A 25,847-nucleotide genomic window follows, 5' to 3' on the forward strand; every position below is an offset into this window, starting at 1 on the left:
CTTGAGTTGATGTTGCAACAAGCTAAAGACTTTTGAGACTGGAATGGAACGTGTTATGGATGCAAGGGTCAATTATCCTCACTAAGGGAACATCGTGAAAGATTCTGAACGTGTAGCTTGTACACTGAGGGACCCCGATGGGGTGGATTGTAGGGAAAATGGTCAGGACCCTCATGTTCAGAATCTTGCTGAGCATTTGATGTAAATATGCACATGCACCCAGGTGTTCCTTGGTTATTGTCTAATGTAATTGCGCATGTGCACCCAGGATGAGTGACTCTGATCCACCGCCCCTGGGGGGCGGGCATGAGGAGGCCGCTACTGCTGCTGGAGGCTGTCGCTGCAAGCTGTTGCTACCAGTGCCCCCAGGATGCCCCAAGAAGGCCAACACTGCTGCTACCATTGCTGAGGACTAAGCTCGGGCCATCAGCCAACAGCTCCTGGGATCTTTCCCAATTAGCTAGATGGAGCGGCATGTGAGGGGGTCTAGTGACCCAGCCTATGCAATGGGTTTGAAGGGTCTGAGCCCTAGCCCTGACAATACAAATGGGAACTTAGTATAACTAAAATAATGAAACATTTTGGCTTTAGTTATGAATTACCTCGCCATACAATTAGCTTAGCTATAGCCCTAATCTGACACATTGTTACATTTGTTATAACTGACATATTGCTAGGACTCACAGACCCCCTCAAGCCCATTGTACAGACTGGGTCACAAACCCTTCACAGAATATGTGGGTGCCCATAAGCAGTTACATTAGACAATAACCAAGGAACACCTGGGTGCACATGGATATTTATAGAAAATGCTTGGCAAGATTCTGAACATCTGAGGGGCCCTGACCATTTTCTTATATTTTCCCAGCAACTGATATTTAACTCTGCCATTTTATGTTCCATTATTTGTTATATTCTGATCACAGTGCCCTGCTTTTTAATATTGAAAAAAATCATTGTGTTCTCACTCTGCTGTTATTACCTCACATATCCCCCCCCCACGCGCGCATGTAAATACAAGTACAAAAACGGTGTAACACCTTAAATATATGATGAATGCCTGAATGAAAAAACAATTGTCGGTTTTGCTTGTTTTTACTTTTGACAGTGCGATATAAATCGTAAGTTTTCTTCTGTGCCTCAAAAAGCCAAAACCACTGACATAGTACACCAGGAGAGCAAGAGAGAAAACCTCCCAAGATTTACAGCCAGGGGAAAAAAAGTGCTGGGAGCATGTGGCTCCTAATCTTTTCTGGGGCACAGATCCTTTTAAGAATCTGATGAAAACTTAAAAAAAAAAAATTTTTTAAAGGTAAGCACTCTAACGCAATTCGGCACAAAGTCGTCTGGGGTGGAGGTGTGGTGGAGCTCCTCAAGCCAGTCCACGGATCCCTAGGATCCGTTAAGCAGCAGCTACTTAAGAGCAATGTCTCTAATCTAGTGAACATTTTTTAAAAAGTGAACTGTACGAAGTGGGCTGGTAAACACCTGAAACCAAAACCAATCTTTAAAAGCAGGCACACCTGTCGCTTTTACCTCAGGTGGCGCGCACCTACGGACAGCTTGTTGAAAATACGGAGATGTGGAGTTTCCGGCGGGTCTGGAGTCTGGAAGGGCAGTGGGAAGTAGCCGTTCTGCGCTTGCGCGGTGTTTCGCGCATGCTCAGTAGCCTCTATCCCCAACGAGCCATTGACTGCGCGAGAGCGGGGTACTGGACGCGACGAGGGACTGGTGTCTTGATAACGCGTGTCTTTCGTCTAACGTGTTTCCAGGTTTGTCACCGTAAGTTTCGCCCCTGCCGGTCAGGGCAAGGGCTTTAGGCAGATCTGAATAGTTTCCTCAAACAAACAAAAAAAGTTCACATGAACCAGACTGCCTCTCCAGATATTCTAGTTTCGGACCTAGAATTTTGAGTGTCGGCCTTTTGATTGTTTATCTGTGCTTCTATTTTCGTGATCCGGGTCTTTTATAGCTGCATATACTGTAGAAACAACACGGCAAACCCAGGCATTGAGCTCGTTGGCGCACCCAAATTTAGGAGCTGTCTTACGCCTAAAATTAAATCTTATCACAGTAGCAGATATGCTTCCAACTTACATTAGTAGGCTTGCGTGATTTATTTGGGTTTCCCTGGAAGTATAATTGTTGGTCCAAAGGATGTGTACATTTTGCTTTTTTTAAAGGTTATAAAAACCCTCCTAAGAGGTTTCACCGCTTTGCATCTTTACCAACAATGCTCAGGAACGTGGTCCCTCTCACTCTTGCAAACCGGGCAACCTTTTTTTTTTTTCCTATACCAGTCTTATAAATGATCATTTCTCATTGTTTTAGTTTGCATTTGTTTCGTAATTAGTGAAGTTGAGCATTTTATGTATTTAATGGCCATTGATTTTCTTTTTCTAGGAATTGCTTCTTCCCATCCTTTGCTCATTTTTCTGTTGGATTATTCATCTTTTGCATATTGATATATGAGCCCTTTACAAACTAACTCATTTGTCTAGTATGTGTTACAAGATTTTTTCTCATTTTGTCAATTATCCGTTTACTTTGTTATGGCATTTTGGCTATGCAGAAGTTTTATTATACTAATTTATCAATTTTTTTTTTTTCTTTTTCGTGACTGGCACTCAGCCAGTGAGTGCACCGGCCATTCCTATATGGGATCCGAACCCGCGGCGGGAGCGTCGCCGCGCTCCCAGCGCCGCACTCTCCCGAGTGCGCCACGGGCTCGGCCCATCAATTTTTTATTTAATAGATTCTTGCTTTCATGCTTAAAAGGCTTTTACCAAGTTGATAAAGTGTTTCACTCAAGTTTTATTCCATAATTTTATGGTTTCTTCCTTTATTTTTTAAAACCATGTATTGACCTGGAAAATATTTTGATATAAAGAATGAGAAGACCCAATGTTTTTTTAAAACGTTAGCAAATGCCCTGCCGTTTATGCACAATTGATTTTCCTCATGATTTTAAAACACCTATTTTAGTGTGTTTTGATCTATTTCTGGATTTTGATTTCATTAATTTGTCTCTCTAGCTAAGCTGGTTTAATTATTACAGTTTTATATTTTGATAATCGGTAAGAGGAGTATCTTTGTTCATTGTCCTTTTTTTCAGAATTTGCTCTATTATGCTCACATTTTTCTTTCCAGATGACCTTGAATTTTAGCATCATTTGGCCAGATTCCAAAAGATAAGTGATTTTAGTATTTTTTTAAACTTAAAAATATTTTGAACAGGAACTCATCGTTCATTTCTGGATCTTAATCCTCATATGCTCACCATCTTTACATGAGAAGAAACTGATCATTTGATTCCTGTTTTCCATCCTTCTGAAGGAGCCCTGTTGGCAGTTCTAAAGATTTCTTAAACGGATGGGGTGTGTTAGGTTGATTGCCTTAGTGTTATGCAAACTTTTTTCATATCTAATCTAAGTCTCAAACCCAGAATGGTATGAAAAAGAACGTGTACTGTGATCATAGGTCATATTGGTTATCATATTACAAAAAGGTCAGAATACTGTTGCAGAAGCTACAGGAAATTTTTGCCCTTAACATTGCCCTAATGTCCCTGCAGAATAACCAAAAATAAGGGCAATAATAATCATAATGGTTAGCCAATATTATTTGGTGCTTACCTTTTGCCAGGGACAAGTGCTTTCCATGTGTTACTCACTTAATAATTACAACCACCCCATGCTAGCTCCATTTTACAGGTGTAGGCACAGAGATTTAAGTGGTTTTCTCAATGTCACACATCTAATGTGTGCCAGAGCCTGGATTTGAACCCAGACAGTTGGATCTAGAACCTGTGCCCTTAACCACTATGCTGTTTTTGACTGAGCTTTCAAAAAGACATGTTCACAAAAGGTAGTGTTTTTGGACCCAGAAGGTATAAAACTAGTGGAGAAAGAAGTACAATGGGTGTAATTTGAACTGCTTAACTCCCTAACTTGCAAGTAGTTAGTTTTGATTTTGCTCTTAATCTATTTGTACCATGAAAAGGTAATTCTCATTTGAGGTCCAGGAGGGGACACAATTAAAAAGGCTAATAGGAATCTCTTTCATAGATTTTGTGTTTTGATTACATGATTAACTATTTTCTTTATATTAAGAACAAAATTGTATTCATTTGTTTAAAAAATATGTAAGAAAACTAAGTGATTTGTGGAATCTCTTTATAAATCACTGTTGTGCTTTATATCAAACCTCATTTTTTTCTATTCTTATCTCTTATAAACATATTAGCTTTAAATAGTGGTTCATAAATATACTATGCATTTTGTGAGGAAGGTAGACAAAGCCTGAAAGTTTTTCTTTGGAAGAAAATACCATGGACTTGGCAGACATAAGGGGAAGTAGTTTAGTCATATACTAAGCCTGACAAGGCTGAAATGATTGCTTAGCTGGCTCAAAGGTAAATATCTGTGAAGAGTTAGAACAACACTGTACAATGAGGGAAAATGATCTTCCTGTTGCAAACGTAGTCTTATGTAACATGGAGGCTGAGTGAGCATACCAACACATATTAAAATATTCTCAGTGGTTAAAATATCTGGGTGGAGCAAATTAGTTGCCTGAAGACTACTTTTCCCGTGGATAATAAATCAGATATATAGCTGGTCATGGATATAAGGGAGTACAGGTAAGGCCAACAAAGTATTTGCAAAATTATTTCTCCTGTTTTCTATTTGAGGTGTTCCTGAGTTAGTAATAATCATAAGTGGTTTATTCCATGTGTAACACCTAGTAGGCCAAGAAAACTAATCTAGCCTGATTATGATGTAATAAGATAAGCAGAAGTCAAATACTTAGAAACCCATTTTATGAGAGATTTGCAAAAAGTTCATGGAAACATTCATGTTATCTTTTTTTTTTTTTTGGTGGCTGGCTGGTGCAGGGATCCGAATATATTAATTCCATTTTTCCACGAACTTCTTGAAGTACCCTAATTCCAGACAGCTGTTGGTCACATGGTATTCATGACCTTACATCAAGTTCAGTTCCATCTTCCTTCTGTAGGGTTACAAACACTGCACTTGTTTATTGTCTTAATTATGGTCATGATTCCTGTGAATAGAATGTGGACGATAGAAGAAAGATATAAAAGGGGTTGAAAAAGATATCAAATCAAATATTCAGTAAGAAATTGGTGGTAGAACAATAACTGTTCTTGAATTAAGGTTTATAATGTCCTTATAATTATACATATTCCCAATATATAGGGAACAATAATGTGTTCCCTTATTGCAGTGAAATAATGTAATGTTGACTTGATTTGATTTAGAGTTTTTGTCATAGGTTGGTTCCCCCGGTTCCCCAAGTTTCCCATAAACACTCTGAGACTGAGATGAAGTGCAGGAGGTTTGTTAGGGAGTGTTCTTGGGGTCATTTGTGAAAGGGAAGGGAAAAGTATGAGGGGGGATGCTGGGCTGTGATGCAGTCTCAACTAAGGCCCCAGTCAACCTCACTGGGTGCTCCAGAGCTAGCATGGCCCTTCAGAGTTGGGGTGGCAGCGCAGGTGGAGTAGAGAGTGGCCCTTAAACCTTCTTGTTGATAAGTTTCAGGTGAAGTGACTCTTCTCAGCAGGTAAATTCCCAAAGAAAGGTGGTAGCTAAGGGCATCTGTTGGCGGCAGTCTCAGCAGCTGGGGAAAGAAATTTTTCAGTCCTGAAGGGAATCTGGTTGGTGCATCTCAGCATACAGAACAGTCACTACAGTTGCAGGACTTGAATTTGTATTTTCAAAGAGGAATATGCTTGATCCTAAAGGCTGTTTTTCCATTTGTTTCATTGGCGCTAGGGACTTCTCTGGCACTCATTACTTTTCCAGATGATTGGTCTTCGTTCCAATTAGTTAGGTTGCTTTTTTCCTTTGTATTTGGCTACTGTTGAGGATGGGGGTAAATAATAGATTAAATTTGGGGGGGGGCCGGCCCGTGGCTCACTTGGGAGAGCGTGGTGCTGACAACACCAGGTCAAGGATTAAGATCCCCTTACCGGTCATCTTTTTAAAAAATAAATAAAATTTTATTCAGTATCTAAAAGAATTAATTTCAGAAAATAATTGTTTAATATGATTGAAAACAATTGTTTTCACATGATTGTTTTCACACTGATTTCAGAGAATAACTGTAATCACACACAAACCCTCCTCTTTTTAATTACCCCACACATAACGCTTGTATTCCTTACGCTATTCATACCTCTCTTGGAGCTTACCAGTTTTCTGTTATAGACATCAGGTTACATTGTTTTACCGACAACCCACTAAAATATTAGCTCCTAACAACAAAAAAAAGGCAGATGTTACATCTCATATTTTTAGCTCCTAAAGCACCTTCCACAGGCTTTGCACATTGTATACCACACACACAAACTTCTTCACACGCCCAGCAGCCTGGGCTGATTTTTCCCAGGCTTCTGCAAAAAGAAAGCTATAGGATTTATTATGAGAGTTAATGCTTACTGAAGTCTTTTTTTAGTAAATATTTGTTAAAGAACCTACTCAGTTAGTTGAGGCAGCCCCAAGTAAGCACTCAATAAATATGTGTTGAATTGGATTCAAGTAAATAAAACCAGTAGTTGGCTTTGAAACTAACAAAACATTTTTCTCAGTTTTCTTTAAGGGCTTCTCATGGCTTCCAGTCACACTGTGCTGATGCGGTTGGTGGCCTCAGCGTATTCTATTGCTCAGAAGGCAGGAATAATAGTCAGACGTGTCATTGCCGACGGAGACCTGGGTGTCGTGGAAAAGGTACTGAAACTCTCCTCTCATATTTTATTTTTCTTTATTAAGGTTTAGCTAAAGGATGTAAAACTCTGGACAGACATTAACATTTAAAATAACTGACAGCTCCTTCATGGAGACTGCAAGACCCTCAGTTCAAATGGGTTTCATTTCTGCTTCAAAAATAAGTCCAGACTTCTGACATCCAAGATCTTGTATTTATATGACTGGCCTTTCTGACCAATGTCCAGCCCCAGGGCATTGTAACTGAGCTTCAAATCCTAGAGTAATCTATTAAATGCAAAGCCATGTAATCCTTAATGAACTTGACATGTTTTGTAAAACTTGGCATTTAAATTAGTATTCCTTATATTCAAAGTGATACATTTTTTTCCTCATGGAAAAGAAACCCAAAATAAGGTTTTTCTTTCCAGTACTGTAATTAAAAACTTAGGTAAATTATCAGAAAGATTATAGTGATAGGTGACTTCTAAAAGAAATACCACCATGCATGAATTCCAATTCAAAATATAATCTTCTTTCACAAGGTTTGGTTATTACTTTACATTACAAACTTTAAATGTAAATTTCCATATATTGACTTTTAATATTTAAATTTTTATCATAATGTTTAAGAAAGATTGTATTGTAATTTTGTCCAAGTGAGAACACTTTAATGGTTAAAATAGAGTGAGTTAAGTCACTCATTTATGATGTCAAGAATCTATCTAAGGTTGTTATCATAAAAATAAAAAAGAGCCATTTATATGAATAAAAAACAACTTAGAAATAAGTTTATGTGAGCTAATTATAATACTCAACAGAACTGCTTTAAAAAGTTAACAATAAAAATCATAAGAACCAGGGAAATAAATCTCATTTCATTTTTTGGTAGATTTATGGGCCTGATCGTATAGGAAATAGATATAAGTTATCTTGATTTCAGCAAAACATTTATTATAGTCTGTCATTTTCCTTTAAAAAAAAAATAAAAAGATACAAGCTATTCATAGTTATGTAGTTGACATTTCCTATCCCAAGTTACTTTTAGATGTATTCATAATTGGGTGAATAACATTACTCAAATATTTTAATTCATGATTCATTTTCAACTTGGAAAAGGATTATTGCTGGTACGTCACAGTACTCCACTCCTTATTCTGTCCAGTTCTCTTTAATCATTGAATTACCTATAGTTTTAAACATTTATTGAATGTATCTTCTCAAAAATTTTGTGGAAGAGGATAATACAGAAAATATACTTATCAAATTTGTTGACAAAATGAAGCTGGGAGGGCTAGTTAATGTATTGGATCACAGAATAAGTATTCAAAATAATTGCAACCTCTGAGAAAAGTGGACCAAATCCAACAAGAGTTTAGAACAGGAATAATTACAAAGTCCTGTATTCATGTTCAAGTTACATGAGGTAATTCTGATTCAAATTTGTTTAGGAAAAAAAGGGTTTAGTTGACCACAGATATGCTCAATGATAAGCCAACTGTTTAATATAGCTGCTTCAGAAGGCTACTAATCTTATTGTCTTTTCTTTTTTATAAATTTTCTTCTATTATGAAAAATAGGAAATGGAGAAAAATAGCAAGAAGTTAACAAAAATCATCCATCATCCTACCATTGCCTATATATACATATTTTTTTAAAGTTTTTTTTTTTTTTTTTTTTAAGATGACTGGTAAGAGAATCTTAACCCTTGACTTGGTGTTGTCAGCACCGTGCTCAGCCAGTGAGCTAACCGGCCATCCCTATATGGGATCCGATCCCACAGCCTTGGTGTTATCAGCACCACACTCTCCCGAGTGAGTCATGGGCCAGCCCTAAAAAGGTGATTTTATTTATTTATTTGGTTTTGGTGGCTGGCCAGATGGGGATCCAAACCCTTGGCCTTGGTGTTACAAGGCTGAGTTCTAGCCAACTGAACTGACTGGCCAGCCCCCACCCATTACCAATATTTTGAGTCATTTCCTTCCAGATTTGTTTCCTTAGTATCAGTTATTTGCTTAAATTGATTTTGTGTTATGATTATAATATATACATAGCTTTGAAGCCTATAACTAAGGAGTAATAGAAATATAGTGTCCAAGTTAGAAAAAAATAGTAATATTCTTATTGTCCTCTGTACTACTCAGGCACTTCTAGTACTTTATATTCACCTGTTGATACCTTAATTTAAAAGAAGCAGGGCAAAATCAGATTGTCACACAGGTATCGATGAGGTTTGGCACTATGTTTTTTTTTAAAGTTTTAAAATTTTTAAATTTTTATTGAATCAGAATTGATGATATATATTTTGGGGGTTCAACGTTGACGTATGTTGATGAAGTCAATGTTATTAGCATATATATTGTCACAAATCATACTTATTCTTTATGCCTCTTATGCAATCTCTCCCCAGCTGCCTCTCCCTCCCCACCCACCTGTGATAACCCTAGATTTCTTCTCTCCTTCTGAAAGAGTAATGGTTACTCTGTTGATTTGTTGCCTAGATGGTCAGTCCAGTGCTGAGAGAGGGGTGTTTGACTATTATTGTAGAGCAGATGCTTCTTCTACCACTCTGTAATGGGCTATCTGCGTGGTGGTTGTAGTGTCTAGCTGCTTTTGCAGCAGCCGGCTATTGTGATGGCTGTGGTTACATGGAAGTGGTGTTTTGGGCGTGTTCCTTGCCTGGTTTTGGGAGGAGGGGTTAGTCCCCAGCTCCATCTATTTTTACGTTCTAAGATGTTGTAGAGCAGTTGGGTGGGAGGGAGCGAGGAGAAGGGGGAAGGAAATAGGGTGGGAGAAGGAGAAAGGAGGAGGCGCAGGATTGAGGCCTGTGGCACCCCCCTCATTCCTGCAAGGGAGACTAGGAGGCTTCCAGTGGTGGCTTGGTCATTGCTGGGCTGAATGCAGATGTTGGGGCGTGTGGCCAAAGCCCTCAGGCCCCACTGCCCTGGCTCAGCAGCCTGGGGTGTTTTCTGTGGTGGCTGGGTGGTCCTCACTGGGCTGGTAATTGGTGGGGGGAAGCTGTGTGTGGCTGAGGCCCTCAGCCCCCCATTGCCCAGCTTGGAAGCCTGGGGCACTTCCTGCAGCCGTTTGGTGGTTGTCGCTAGGCTGGTTGTGGGTGTCCGGGGGGCATGGCTGAGGCCCCTGGCCTTCCCCACTCCCTGGCTTGGGGGCCCAGGAGTATTCCGGTCCTTCTAGCGTTTATAGATGTTCTTTGGTGGTATTAGACCTTTACTAGTTAACATTAAACTTTGTCTCTGATCTGTGGGTGTTTTGTTTTTTCTTTCAGTTTTGTATTGGATTATTCGCTGTTTCTACTACTTAAACTCTGCACTGGAACTAATTTATTCACCTTTGCTTACTTCTAAAATGGGAGAACTTCCTGTGGGGACCAGCACTTGAGCCCTGTGGTTAAGCTGAATTGCTGCTTTGCTGCTGATTTTCTGGGGAAGGCTTTTTGTGCAGCTCAGGTTTTAATGGTTGACTTTGTAGGTACTTCTGTGTCTCGTGAGATCCAGTGCACCTGGGTTGTGTGGAAACTGGTCTGGGCATGAGTCTTTTCAGCAAACTGCTCTCTGCAGTTCTACATTCCTAACGAGTCTCCACTGAGTGGTCCTGTGCTGACTCGGGGGCAGATCAGCTATCCATGCTGTGCCCCAATGTTCCCCCGGTGGGGCCATCTCCCCATTGCCCATACTCCAAACACTTCCCATGGGACAGGCTGTGTGCTAGTCCCTTGCAATAACTTACCAGCCTCTGAGTGGCTCCTTTTTTCAGTTGTTGTGACTTCTCGCTCCTGTGTGGGTCCACAGGAACGCTGTTAGTGGACTTGCTGGCCTGAGGGCCACCAAGGCCCTCTTCTCCCCTGCTGCATCCAAGCAACTTCATCCAAAGGGCACAGCAGTGGCTTTTGCCATCTCTTGCTTTGTGAGCTCACCAGGGCCAGCCTTTAAGCGGCCAGGGCTCAAAGTGGTGGGAGTGGCCCTTTCAGTCTCTCATCGTGGCTTCTCCTGCCTTCATGAACTGCATAGGTCTCTCCTTCTCTTCCCCTGAGCTCTAGCAGCCCCAGCTTGGCTGTTGTTGCTTTTTAATAGTTGTAAATTGGTTGATTTGTGGGAGAGAGTGACACTGGGGACCGTCTAATCTGCCCTGTTGACCAGAAGCTGAGGTCTGGCACTATGTTAATAAAAAGGGCAGGAAATATTTGTCTTAGAGAAGAAAAGAGTTGGGATAGCTTTCCTCATGTAGTTGAATGGCTTTCAGTGTGTCTTTTCTTCTCTATAGCAGTGATCTCCAAACTTGACTGATACATAATTAATTTTCAAACTCAGCTATTCTTTTAAGTAGTTCCATTCAACAGATGTTTATAGAGCACATACTGTGTGTGAGGTACAATTCTTTAGGGGATAAAACCCCTTTATGGAACTTACATTCTAGTAGTATAGTACTTTGCATTGAGATAACCAGCAAACTTCAATGTAGCAAAAAAGTTTGATTTTCATGATTACTCCTTATCTCATTGCAAAGTATTATAAAAATTCTACTAAGATAATATGATCTGTAAAACCACCTAACCAGGTGTATATAAATTGCAATATATTGTAATTCTCTGAAATCAAACAATGTGGCTGTTAATTGCAAAATTTTCTATCTTCAAGAAGCACAGCTATCTGAACTATGTATTGAGTGAAGGTGCCACAGGTGAGCTGTATATTAAATTGCTGCGGTTCATCTTCATGTTTTTTAGATTTTAGAGATAGGATTCTTTCTGTACACCAGTGAATCACCTTGATGACCTCTTGAATTGTTAGGATTTGTGAGGGGAAGTTATAGAAGGATCCATATAAGAAATACCTTTCAAATAACTAAAGACACAACTTTTCAAGACAAAGTTAAATATTATGCATTTCCTGTCTCTTAACCTGTTTAAGCAAAAGGTTGATGTCCAGAAATCTCACAAAAAGGAATTCCTGAACTAGGGAAGAAAATATTCTGAATTGTTTAAAAACTCCTTTCCAAACTTTAACCACTATTAATCCTATGAGAAAAAAAAAAACCAAGCCAAGAAACTAATCGACTCATTTGGTGTTAAGTTCTATGAATCTAAAAACTGACAGTGTAATCTAAATTATATAGACACTCATGCATTAGGAATCAGAGGACAACTTATTTCACATTAGTTCTGCTAAAATTTGCGTTCTTTGTTACAGACATGTGCAACAGACCTGCAGACCAAAGCTGACAGATTGGTGCAGATGAGCATATGCTCTTCACTGGCACGGAAATTCCCTAAACTGACAATTATAGGGGAGGAGGTAAGAGTTGTCAGAGACATAATACTTTTTGATCCCGATTTACCATATGCATTTATAGCTGACATTTTAATGATTTATATACCATTGTTATGACTTCAAGCATTACAGCCAGTGTTTTAACCACAAAAATAATAGTTGCATTCCTTGGACTGGGAGGAAATAGCTGATTTTGAAAAATTTTGGTCCATTTCTAGGCCAGGTGTCTTAATTCTTAGCCATAACAGAATAATACTGTTATTATAACTGTTCCAATACTTATACAAACTATAAGATAGGGAATAAAATGGGTTTTGTTGTTTCTTTTTAGAATTAAGCTTACTTCTCAAAGACTATAACAGTTTGAAAGTGGAGGAATTGACGTCTCATGTAACTGAGACAGTAGAGTATCTGATGTCAGAGTCACTTGTTTAAATAAGTTTATAATACTTATTATATTGTCACCGAGACAAAGTGTACTCTGTAAACACTAAACAGCTTCAGTAACATTTAATGTCATCTCTGCCGTAGGATCTGCCTTCTGAGGAAGTGGATCACGAGCTGATTGAAGAGGGTCAGTGGGAGGAAATACTGAAGCAACCATGCCCGTCACAGTACAGTACTATTAAAGAGGAAGATGTACGATTTACATTTGTACATAACTCTCTGTTAATCTGTGCCTTTTGCCACAGTAAAGGAAATGATATTTGCCTGTAAGACGAAAATTGGTAGTTATAAAATAGCGGAAGGAAATTGTAATCTTTCAGAGCCAGCGCAGAAGTATCTGGTAACCACATAGGATGGCTGAACTGTTAGAGTTTAGTTTCTCATCCTCTTGGTTTCCATTCCATTCTGAAACCTTATTAAAAATATTTTTAGGAAGAAAATCAAATTTTTTACTTAGTAGATTTGGAAGTGAAACATTTCATTGGTAATTGGGACTGGAAGGAGATGAAACAGGTTGTTACCTTTTAGTTTTAGAAGGCCATAAAAATCATTCTGCTTACTTTTTGTAGTTGCGAAAGTTAAACCTATGGTTTCATTCAGATAACCATGATACTTCTTGAGTTTTCTAATTTTAAATCATTTATCATACATTCATTGAGTACTTACTATGAGTAAGGCACTTTGCTCTGTGGTATGGAAGATATAAAGAAAAGAAGACGTGGTGTCTTCCATCAGAAATATGCACTCTCACAAATTCACACCAACTGTTACAATTCCAGTGGTGAGAGGCAGCATATCCTGACTCATGTTAAAGTCCTAAGCAGAAGAAATTTTTTTTTTATCTACTGTCAGTTTTATGAACTATTCACTTTTCTTTGGCTTATATGAACTATGTCCTTAAGATAATCAGATTGTCATTTTTTTTTTTTTGTCCTTTTCATGACCGGCACTCAACTAGTGAGTGCACCGGCCAGTCCTATATAGGATCCGAACCCGCGGCGGGAGCGTCGCAGCGCTCCCAGCTCCGCACTCTACCAAGTGCGCCACGGGCTCGGCCCGAGATTGTCATTTTTTAAAAAAACAGCACTTTGACATGTTCAAAACATTTTTGATGCCACTTTGAAAATTATCCTTGTACCGCCATCTAGAGCTCAGTGTGTTCATGGCATTGTACTTTGTGTTCAAGTGGTTATTAACTTTTATCAGTTAAGCATTTTATGTTTAAAATACTTAAATCAGACTTTAATTTAAATGGATTTTCTCTACAGTTACAAAACAAAGTTTTTTCACTATCACAAACAGATGACTTTGGCTTAAACTATTCATAATATAATCTCAAAAGTGAAAAAAAGAGTAGTTTTAATCTATTTAAATCTGTTTTTTGGAATTTTGTATGCTTGATTTAGATATTTCCTCTTTTTGTTTTTTTAGCTTGTGGTCTGGGTTGATCCTCTGGATGGTACAAAGGAATATACTGAAGGTGGGTGTCTCTTGTATTTGTATTAGACAGCAGTAGGACTAGGGTGTGATGTTTAGTTGTAAACATTTGATATTTCGTATGTTGTGTGAAAAGCTAGTATCATGTTTTATGTTTTTCCCTAAAGTTCTATTTGTGCTCATGGTAGCTAACTGTTATCGTACATTGGGGATTGTCATGACTGATTGAGAAAATTTATCTCCTTCATATATTACCCCCGACATACTTCACCAGCCCCACAATTCTAATGTCCCCCAAACAACCAAAGGGACTGCACTGAACCCCAGATTTATTGGGGTAGAAAAACAGTGGCACGCACGACTGTACTGCCCTTGCTCCGCCACCACCGTCTGTGCCTCCCGCTCACCTTCCTTCCTCTGTGACTACTTTCTCACTTCACGGCCCTATCTTTAAAGATGGGTTTCAAAACACAGTACAGTATTCTCCTTCCTGAATCTAGGATGAGAAAAATTAGAAAGCAGCAAATTAAAATAAAGCTGGCAACATAAAAGTAAGATGGACTAGGCTCAGAGCCAGAGTTTTAAGTTTAAGCTTAGAGTTTTATTTTTGAAATGAAGAGCTACATAGATTTTCTTATATTGGTTGTCAGCTTCATGGCTTAAAAAAAGAAAATTTCTCATAATTACTAGAAAACACTTTCTCTGTCCTTGAATGAAACATATTTCCAATGAGAGAATCATATGGTGTGTGTGTACTGAAAACATCTCTATAATCCATTGAGAAATAGGGAAGCTCTAGACAGCTTTCACATGTATAACAGCACCTAGAAAGCTAATGTAGGTCTTGACCCCCACCCTGAGAAATTTTGATTCACTCGCTCTGGGAAGGAGCCTGAGAAGATCTGTAATGTAAAAATTATGTCATTTAGTTCTAATGCTGCCTAATAGTCCATGGACCCCACTTTGAGAAATCTTGCTTTAAAGGCTTGAAATGCAAGTCTAGAGAGTAATCCAAAAATATAGAATGAAGGGCCAGTCCGTGGCTCACTTAGGAGTGTGTGGTGCTGATAACACCAAGGCCACGGGTTTGGATCCCTATATAGGGATGGCCGGTTGGCTCACCTGGGAGAGCGTGGTGCTGACAACACCAAGTGGAGGGTTAGGATCTCCTTACTGGTCATCTTTAAAATAAAAAAAATAAATAAAAAAAGATTCAGCAGATAAGAGTGAGTTGGATGGTGGTAGAACGGGCATAGAGGAAGGATGATGGCTGCAGAGTTATGGCTGCCTTATTTATTTAGTTGGTATACAAATTGTACTAATGGGACCATGATTATCAATTCAGTTGGTGGTCATAGAACCTATTTCTGTGTCTGCCCATCTCGCTTATAATTTGTGCACTTTGCCATGAGTAGGATTGATCATGGATGAATCATTGCAAATTCCACACCTTTACTACAAAAATAACTTGTAGTAATTGATGTACTGATGATGAGTCATAACATGAAAAAGTTATAATTGATACTTATTTCTTCTTTACAGGTCTTCTTGACAATGTAACAGTTCTTATTGGAATTGCTTATGAAGGAAAAGCCATAGCAGGAATTATTAACCAACCATATTACAACTACCAGGTATTACTATAAGTGATACAAAAATATTTTATTAGATAAATAATTATAGTGTTATATGATTCCTAGTGTTCTCTAATCCAATGGTTTCTAGCTTGGTTGCACATGCAGTTATCTGGGGAGCTTTTCAAAATACAGATTCTCAGGTTGCATCCCAGACCAATTGAATCAGAACCTCTGGGGGCATTTATACCAGGAATGTATATTTACGTATGTATATATATGTATGTATGTATGTGTACACAGACACACTGTATGCATTATATAGGTTTTTATGTACTCCTTATGATTTAAATGCAGAAGTTTGGGAATTACTGATATGTTTCTTGATTAGCTCAGTCATCAAGACACCTGATTTACAGGTAGTTCTTGAAGCACACTGAAGAAATGAACCATTTCAACAAAGAAAAGATGCTAGCCATGTTGTTTTCCAGGTAATACCACATAGTGCCTAAATTGTAGTCAGTATTGATAACAGAACTAAATACGTTTTTGTACTCTTTTCTCTTACTGTCTCTTCTAATCTGCCTTGACTTTGTTATACTTCAAAGAAATTGTCTTCCTTAGAAGCAAGAAACTAGTGTAATTTCAAAGCAAGAATATACCATTAAATCACATTAAAGTTTAAAGGAAATTGTTGAGATAAAATACATGAATATTTACATGAATGTGATTTTGACAGAACTTTGGAGAAACAAAGTAACCAGAGTGGGGACTGTTACTTCTGAATTGCCGATTAAAATATAATTAAGAGCAGGATTAATCTTCACTTCTAATATAAATTTATTTTTTCTTGCTGTTTGTATGATTATAAAATTTTATTTATTATAAATTTTATTTATAATCATGTGTTTCTTAGGATTTACCAAAATAGTTATACATTATTGGGAAAGTCTCTCATATTGAATCAAGTGTCCATTAATTCTTTTAATATGACTTTAATGTTTATACAGTATTATATACAGACACAAGTTTGTGATTTTTATGTAAACTTTCAAGGAAGTTAATATTATTACTTAAAAGAGGGGCATTTAATTCATAGAAAAAATTATAACACGTGGCATCTTTCATTAAAAAAAGATTAAATGCTTAAGGGTTGTTTTTAATTTTATTACTTCTTTCTGAGATTAGAAAAATTGTATTCATTTTCTACAGAATAATGAAAACCAGAAGTTAAGGGAACACAGGAATGAAGCAAAGGGGAGAAAAATAGCAAGGGTTCTGGCTCCACTAGTAGGCAGAAGAGAGGTAGGCAACTTGTCTTACCCCAGGTAGTCACTGTGCACCCCATGCACCAGCTTATTTTCTCCTGTTTTGTTCTCTGCATTACCTCTCCCTTTGCCACATTCTCTTTATCCTCTCTGTTCCTTCTCTCTTATTTATGCTTTAAAATTTGCAAAAAATTGAAGTAGCAAAGTTGCTCAGCTGTATTGGTGGTATTCAGGGCTCAAGATTCCATTTTAAATAAGCATCATCACCATAGTAATAGCTAAAATTTATCAAGAGCTTAAGAGCTTACTGTGTGCTGCCAGGTGCAAGGGATTCACTTGCATTATCTCAATTAATACTCACTGCAGCCCTTTCAGGAAACCATTATCCTCATTTTAAAGAAGAGGAAACTGAGGCAATTAACTTGCCCAAGGTCACCCATTGGTAAATGGCAGAGCTGGGATTCAAACTTAGGTCCAATCCTTACTGTTACTCCATATTGTTCTCTTGAGCCAGATGAAAGACTTCACTATTCAAATTTTATTATTGCTTCTAACATACTGAAACTGGTACGTACTTAAAGGAACAGTATGGCATAGTGCAAAGAAACGCTGTTTTCACATCAGAACTAGCTTCTTAGCCATTGTGAAACCTGTTTATTAATTTAGCGTTAGCCTTTACTACCCTTAAAGAATTGGTGTGGAGCATTTGAAGGAGAGACACAGTGAGAGAGGCTTCGAGATCAGGAGCAGAGAGGAAGGCCAGTTGGTTGCATTATGAAATTGTATTTACCTCACCAGGACACCAGATTCCTCAGTCCCATCCTCTTTGCCTACTTATTTATTTACAGAGGGAATATCTTTTTAGTCTACTGTTTAGTATGCTTTCTTCTTTTTTTGAAAATAACTGGGGAGCTAACTCAGAATAACTGGGAATTAATAAATAGGTTTCTTGGGAGCATGGAACTAGTCTCGGCAATCAAGCTAAGGCTTAATGAAAACCTAGAGCCTCTGTACAGGCCATCTGTGCTTTTCAGATTCCGGGCTACTCCTGCAGGGGGCCAGGCGGGAATAAACGAAGCACACTAGCATTTATTGAGAACCCGGTGCTTGTTCTTTACTTCCTCTGCTGCCCATCTTCAGGGAGTACCTCCAGCAGTCAGTCTCTTGGGATTGCCTCACCTGTCAAGAGCTGTCTCACCCAGGGTCACATCCTTCCCAACGCAGTCCATTTCCATGCCTGCAGGAGTATAAAGGCCTGGCAGTTCATCCCCACTTGGAATAACCCTGAAGGGCCGTTCTAGCTCCAGAGTTCCCCACAACGTCAGCTGAAGCTGTTGTTGGGCTTGCATCATAGCTCATTTTTTCCCTCTGCCCACGCCTTCCTTCCACGGATGTGGATCCCAAGCACACTCCTTAACAAACATCCCACCTGTCTCAAAGTCTGCTTCCCAGGAAACCCAACCTGCAGTATAAGCATATTTCACTATAAAAGCACTCAGGGTACTGCTCTAGGACAAATAAGATGATGTGTTTGAAAATGTTTTGACAAGTAAACTCAGGCAGTCTAACTTTGTGATGGAAAATACTGGCTCTGACTACATTTGAGCCTGGGTTTGGTTACGAACTTCCTAGAGTCCTTGGTCAGGCTACATAATGATTCCAAATCTAATTTTTCTCGTCTTTAAAATAAGCATGATAATATCTACTTCATGAGGTTGTTTTGAGGATTGAATGAGATAATACATTTAAAGCACTTAGTATGGTGACTGGTACATGTTTGGTATTCAGTAAAAAATATATGTCTATAAAATATGTCTACTATATTAACATAACCATAGTTTGATGACTTTGTATTAATCATTTTATGTATCAATTTTACTCTCCATGAAATACAGGTTATGTTTTTCTATATGAAGTGTGTAGTTATAACAATATGGTTAAAAATTTTGAGTTCTGCAAATTAGAGTACAGATTTGAAGACTGAATTATCATTGTCATTTTACCACCACAGTTGTCAGTAAGATCTTAACCCTGCCCCATTCTCCATGGCTACTCTTCAGTATCAGTCTATTCAGTTGCTGTGTCTCTGTAGCAGCAAAATAAATTCTCACCATCCCCTATTTGCGTAGTAACATGATCCTTATTGTTCCTAGGATAATGATAAGTAGTAATTAATACATGGTGTTTCCATTTCCTGGGGACTTCAGTACCTTTGGAAAATGGATGTTTTCAAATATGAAGGTACTTCAAAAAGTTTGCGTAAAAATAGAATTAAAAGATAATACAAATCTTTCCATGAACTTTCAGAAGACCCCTTGTACAACAAAGAGATCACTGAATGATTTAGAGAGAAACCGTAATGAGTATATGGTGTTTCCTTTCCTGAAGTCTCCAGGGAATAACCAAAAGTTCCCTTCAGTACCTTTGAAACTATTAACCAAAACAGTAATGAGAATAATCAGCTGATCCTCTCAGGAAAAGTTCTTTGTCAATGATATTGTTCTTGTACTTTATAGCATTATTGTGTCTTTTAAAAAATCATGATGCTGATATAACTAAATATTCCATTTATGACTAACACTTTTCTCCAAATGATTATAAGCTTTGTTGTTGTTTCATTTGTTTATATAGGCGGGACCAGATGCTGTGTTGGGAAGGACAATCTGGGGAGTTTTAGGTTTAGGTGCCTTTGGGTTTCAGCTGAAAGAAGTCCCTGCTGGGAAACACATTATCACAACTACCCGATCCCATAGCAACAAGTTGGTAATTGACTGTGTTACTGCTATGAACCCTGATGAGGTGCTGCGAGTGGGAGGAGCAGGAAACAAGGTAGGAAACAGGTTTGTCTTCTGCTCAGAGATGCAATTGAATCATTGAAGGAGATACTGAACTTTTTAAAAACATGAAATAAGAGTTTAAGAAAAGGGATCAAAGCTTTTACTTTGCCACTGAAAGCCCATTTCAGCAACATTTAAATTTTAAAAAGAAATCAAAGGCTCAATTCTTTTTTTCTAAGAGTTTAGTATTAATAAAAGTCATCAGGATAAGACCCCATGCCTCTTGCCAAAGACCTTATTTTCCCAAGGACCCTCCTGGATTATTCCCTAGACCTTCTTCTATGGACAATAGGGACAGGCCTGCCTGCCCTCTTCCTGAACATCCCTTCATTCTTTCATCCTTCTGAGAGGATTGTGAAATGGGACACAGTGTGATCTGCATCCCTAGCCTGGATCTCTTCTCATCTGATTGTCCCCTGGACATCATATTGGTGACATCCTCAGATATCTCAAATTTGATGTGTCTAGTTGGAGCTCATCCTCTCTCCACCTGTTCCCAGGTGTATTTTTTTCCCTATCTACTATCTGGTTAATGGCACCACCATTTTCCCAGTTGCTCCAACCAGACATCTGAAAGACATCCTAGGCTCCTTCCTTCCTCACAGTCTGTCAATCTGGTCTTACCTGTATGTCTTCTTAATACTTCTTTAATGTCTCCTCTGGTCCATCTCAACTGCCAGTACTATAATAGAAACCTATCATCATCTCTCACCCAGACTATTATAGTTGCTTCCAAAATGGTGTCTCTGTTCAACTCAGTCTTCATAAATGCCACTGGAGCAATTAAAAATGTAAAACTTCTCCCTTGTTTCAAATCCTTAGAAGACCGCCCATTACAACACTTTGAAATCCACACCTGTTAGCATGGAATGTAAAGCCTTCTGCATCCTGGCGCTGCACGTGCCCAGCCTCATCTCCTACTGTCACCTCTCATGGAGTGACGGAGACGCAAAAGATTACTCAGAGCCCAGGTATTCAGAGCAATGAGAAGCCCAAAGGGACTGTACTGAGGAAAACTCCTTCGAGAGAGGAGAGCCCAGGCACAGCCCCAAGTCAGTTTTTCCTTCAGTTTCTATTGTAAAGTTGAGAAAGTTACAGAAGAAAAACAGGTGTTTAATCAATCATAGTGAAAACATAAACAAACTGGCTTAGTGACAATCTTCATTAAAGCAGGTGTAGTTTAAAATAGTTCGAGCAATTTACCATCAAAAGGAGTCCTAAAACTAAGCTATGTGACATACAAAAAGAAACAATGAGACAATCACCAAAGCGCCTAACTCCCCAAGAAACTCAAAGAAACAGCTTAGGGCAAGATGTGAACGCCCCCCAAGCACTAACTAGCAGAATATCCTTGAAGATTTTAGCTCACATACTTTCCCAGCATCTAGGTTTAGCTGCACCAAGGGCAACTGCCCCCAGTGCAATCACTTTTCGCTGCGCTTCAATTCTCTTATCTACATCAAAGGCTTTAGTCCTGTGAAAGTTTTCTGGTGTTTTCCAATCTTAGTATTTCTACGTGTTTTCCTAAAGGGTTGGGCTTTGACCCCCTAAGATAGAGGCCCTGGCTTCCTAAACTAAGGACTTCGGTCCTTCTAAACTGCAGGCTTTGGCCTACACTACAGGCTAAACTAAAGACTTTGGTCCTCTACACTACAGGACTTTGGTCCTTCTAAGCTACAGGCTTTGGCCCTGTGAAATGCGTGTGTTTTATTTCTATCTCTTTAACGTCAGTATCCTCCACATCCTACTGTCCCTCGGCTTATACTGTAGTGATTCTGAACTGTGTGCAGTTCTTGATACATGTGCATTGCACATGTGTGTACCTATCACAGGAGAGGCAGATAATATTTATTGAATTGAATGGAATTCATTTCTTGTCATTTGTGTTTTGGAAGCAATACACAACTATATTTAGATTTTCTAAAGGCATTTACTGACAATGATGAAAAATGAAAGTTTAAAAAACACGTAAAAGTATGTTAAAAAAATCTAAAACATTTAAAAGTGAAAATGTATTCCTGGTATTCACTAAAATAGAAATAGTGGCAGGTATGGTTGCTCTTTGCCTCTTACTTTTATAATTACAAAAGCCCATTTTTCTCTTTTATTCCTAAGGCACACTCTTCTCCTAAGTAAAGTCCCCATCCTGCACATGTCTACCTTTCTCCTCTGAAAAAACCTTGTTGGGCAATTCTTAACTTTTTTACATCAAGGACCCCTTTGAGAAGGTTATATATAGCCCCTCTCACCTCAAAAAAATATAACTGGCATAGTTCTTCCCACGTAATATAAGACTTGACGCATTTGTTATATGAAAGAAAAAGCTTTTTACTCAAAAGCCTGCAGCAAGGTTGTTCGATGTTCACTGAAATTTTCCTCATTCTCAGTCTGGTCTCTTCATCTGAATATCTGAAGGCTGAATTTTACAGTAATAATTATTTTACAGTATAATGAAAAAATTCCATTGGTGAATGAAAGCGTGATAGCAAATTACTGTTTAGAGTCATGCAAGTTCTATCAGTGACCTCAGTTTTGTATGAATATTACAGGAATTGTTAGGATGACTATTAAAAAGTTTGCACTTTGGTACTGGAAGTAGCAATAGATGTGATTCCAAAGACTTATGAAAGTACTTGTTAGACTAGTCAACATTGTACATATGTTAGGTCTTACTACAATTTATACATTATTGTACTGCTTTATAAGTTTCTCTATCTTTTATTTAATAGTCACCTTTTTAGAAGTTTTAAAAAGTTTAGTTTTTCTACAATAAATATATATTTCTTTTATAGTAAGAAAGAAAAACAACATGAATAAAAAGAAAACTTTATTTTGTTTTATTTTCTTGGCGGCTGGCCAGTACAGGGATCCAAACCCGTGACCTTGGTGTTATAAGGCTGTGCTCTAACCAACTGAGCTGGCAGGCCAGTCTGCTTTATTTCATGTAACTTGGAATATGGAGACTGCTCAGTTATCCTCTTTATGGCTTATTTGAGCAGTTTTTTTCACTTCAGATTGCTCTGTTATTTTTCATCTGTTTTATGTATTTCTTCATAATGCTGCTATAATTAAACCTGCTAAAGGCTTTAACCTAAGTTAAGTCTAACAGAGGAACTGATGAAATATCTTTGATAGAAACAAGTAGTATTATTTGTACCTCAGTCATTTCATGGTTGAGGGATAAGTGCTATTTTCACCTTACAGATTATTCAGCTGATTGAAGGCAAAGCCTCTGCTTACATATTTGCAAGTCCTGGCTGCAAGAAGTGGGACACTTGTGCTCCAGAAGTTATTTTACATGCTGTAGGAGGTTAGTCTGTTTTATTGCAGGAAATTAGTTTCTATACAGTTTTTATATTATGCTAACACAGAGTATTTCAATAATATTACTTTACATAGACTTTTAGGGTATAAAAACTAGAACGAAACTTCGAGATTATTCAGTCAAAACCCCTCATTTCATAGGTGAGAAAGTACATTTTCAGCAAATCTGTTTTTCTTTAGTTATAGTATCTTTTGTGGACTTTGATCTGCGTAGTTAATTTCATTTAACCTTATTTATGTCTTTAATGCTTTTAGGGTTTTTTTCCTTGAAAAGTAAAATGTTCATCATCATTGACACTACCTCATTTAGTCTTTTTAAAGCCAATATTTAATATCTTAGTACCGGTGGAGAAGATCATAGAGTTAGAATTTTTAAAAAATCTGACCGAAAATTTATTACAAATATATACATAGTATGATGATTTTTCAGTTTTAAGTACACATCTATTTACATCTACTCTTAGTAAACAGTGCCTTTTAAAATCTGTCAGGTAAAAAAAAAAATGGCAGTAAACAATATACATAATTTTTGTTTACATTTCTCCAAATATCAGTATCTTATTAGCATATTATATATAAGTTAAATTATACTTCATCACGGTCCATTCTTAATAGGATGTAAAATGAAATTGTAATATAGTTATATTTTATGAACATTCTTCACTTAAACTCTTACCAAATAAAATGTTAATATTAAATAGTAGAATGAAGAAAACGCTTTTGAAAATATTAATAGTGGTAATGGAATATAACCAATAGGAAATACAATCATCTCAGGAGAAGAGAAATTAATTGATACCAAGAAATCCAAATTGAAAACGTTAAATGAAAATAATTTTAATGAGAAAATAATTTTTTATTCTTTAGTTAATTAAAGTTGCTCCGTGGTCTTAAAGTGAATTAAAATTTTAACTGTATGGTCATTATTTTATTTAATCCAGAATTTATTGGCTACTATTGCATAGGGAAACAAAAGCCACCTAAAAATAACTAGAAATATCATGGTCCAATCAGCCACTGACATTGTATTGTTGTTTTTTCTGTAGGGAAGTTAACCGATATCCATGGGAATGCTCTTCAGTACAACAAAGAAGTGAAGCACATGAACTCTGCAGGAGTCTTGGCCACACTGAGGAACTATGACTACTATGCAAGCCGAGTTCCAGAATCTATTAAAAATGCACTTGTCCCTTAAAGGGGAGTTTCATTTACTTAGCTAGGAGAAGGACTTGGTTTTCAAAATAATACATTAAAACTAATCATGGCATTAGAGCTCCACCTTTATTCATTGCTGATCTGTGATTTCTCTTTACTTGGGAGAAGAAAATAGAATTAAAGAATTTAGCATGATTAATTAATCAACCAGACCAATTTTGGCATCTGGAGAATTTATAAACTTAATATGTTATATTTCTTTTTCTCCTTTTATGTAAAGACATGAAAAAAAAAGGTTTACTTAAAACTGACTATCCAGATCAATTGTTTAATCAACATTCCTATCTTGTAAACCGTATTTCTTTAGGGCACAGACCTGTAAGTTCCTAGAATCTCACTCTTATTTTCACAGTAATTTTTAGAGTGTTCTACTCCAATTATGAATACATATGATGTTATTATGTATGTTGATGAAATAGATGTACGGGGAAAAGTTTCTTTGAAATGTTATTTAATCCTCGCTCTTTGTTATTCACCAGCTTTTTTTTTTTTAAGTATTTGAAAATGATAAATTCTCTACTATGGGGATTAGTTTATTCTTACGGCATTATTATAAGTCTTAATTGTGGAGTGTTGGGTAATTGCCTTTATTCCTTCCAATGGGAGGGGAGATTATAACATCTACTATCAAAATTATTGTCATTATACCTAGACTTTTATTTTTAGTTCTGTGTTCATTGCTTTTAATTTAATTTCTCTTTCTGGTTTTGGATTTAGCAAGTGGTTTAAGTTAATAGCTTCCAAACTCAACTGCTTATTAGAATCACCTAGGAAGTTTTTTTAAAATGCAGATTCATAGGCTCCATCCCAGCAATTTGATTCTGTATATTTTAAGAAGGCTATTTGGGAGGCTTTGATAATCAGTTAAATGTAGAACTCATTAGATGAGGTAATATGGTATTATTTTACAGGGGCATAATAATTGAGCAGGAAGAGGTCTCTGTGGCTTTGACATCTTTGACCACTCCCTCTTGCAACTCTCTTCTCATTGTCCTGATTTTCTTCTTCCCCCTTCTAGCCACTTTTAGTCTTTTTTGCTTTCTCTTTGTCTTCCCTGAAATGTCACTATTCACCAAAATTCTGTTCTAGACTCTCTACTTTCTTTTCTTTTTTTATTTATTTTTGGCCTTTTTTTTGTGACCAGTAACGGATCGCAACACTTGGCTTGGTGTCACCCGCACCGCACTCAGCCAGTGAGTGCACTGGCCATCCCTATTTAGGATCCGAACCCACGGCAGGAGTGCCGCTGCGCTCCCAGCGCCGCACTCTCCTGAGTGAGCCATGGGGCCGGCCCTAGACTCTACTTTCTCACCAGATGATCTAACCCACTCATATGGCTTCATGCAGGGCCTTTTGCTCATAAATCCAAAATCGTTACCTGGATTAGAACTCTCAAACTGTACATCTATATACCCAAAAAACTGCTTTGATACCTTTCAGATATCTCTAAACTGTAATGTCTAAACAGCTCCTCATTCTTGTGTAGGCAAATGCTTCAGGATAAAATTCAAGTTCCTTATAAAGGTATATGAAGTCCTTAATGTTGTGGCTGCTTCTTTCTCCAGGATCAACTTGGTCACTAACCTATACTGCAGGCATGCTCAACCATTTAAAGTTTCCCCCAAACACCATGTTTTCTCACCTTGGTCTCTATTCATTCAACAAATATCTATTGAGCAACTGCTATATGTTAGGCACTGAACACAGGTAATGAACATTCAGTAGTGGA

General features: G+C 37.7%; 1 protein-coding gene across 4 annotated transcripts; it reads left to right on the top strand.

Moving 5' to 3' along the window:
• The first annotated feature begins 1,694 nt into the window (after nucleotides 1–1,694).
• BPNT1 (3'(2'), 5'-bisphosphate nucleotidase 1) lies at nucleotides 1,695–24,498 on the top strand. Of its 4 annotated transcripts, none has more exons than XM_063114772.1 (10): nucleotides 1,695–1,772; nucleotides 6,614–6,752; nucleotides 11,936–12,040; nucleotides 12,548–12,655; nucleotides 13,895–13,943; nucleotides 15,443–15,534; nucleotides 16,687–16,779; nucleotides 19,374–19,571; nucleotides 22,784–22,889; nucleotides 23,950–24,498. In XM_063114772.1, the coding sequence occupies exons 2-10, from the start codon at nucleotides 6,633–6,635 to the stop codon at nucleotides 24,096–24,098; spliced, it is 1,020 nt and encodes a 339-aa protein (XP_062970842.1). In that variant the 5' UTR covers nucleotides 1,695–1,772; nucleotides 6,614–6,632; the 3' UTR covers nucleotides 24,099–24,498. The 4 variants fall into 4 exon arrangements, with proteins under 4 accessions (XP_062970842.1, XP_062970841.1, XP_062970843.1 ...); XM_063114771.1 differs by having other exon boundaries at nucleotides 1,701–1,782; XM_063114773.1 differs by lacking the exon at nucleotides 16,687–16,779 and having other exon boundaries at nucleotides 1,701–1,782.
• Nucleotides 24,499–25,847: the final 1,349 nt, after the last annotated feature.

This window comes from Cynocephalus volans, chromosome 11 (assembly GCF_027409185.1).
Source record: "Cynocephalus volans isolate mCynVol1 chromosome 11, mCynVol1.pri, whole genome shotgun sequence".
NCBI classification, from domain to species: domain Eukaryota; kingdom Metazoa; phylum Chordata; class Mammalia; order Dermoptera; family Cynocephalidae; genus Cynocephalus; species Cynocephalus volans.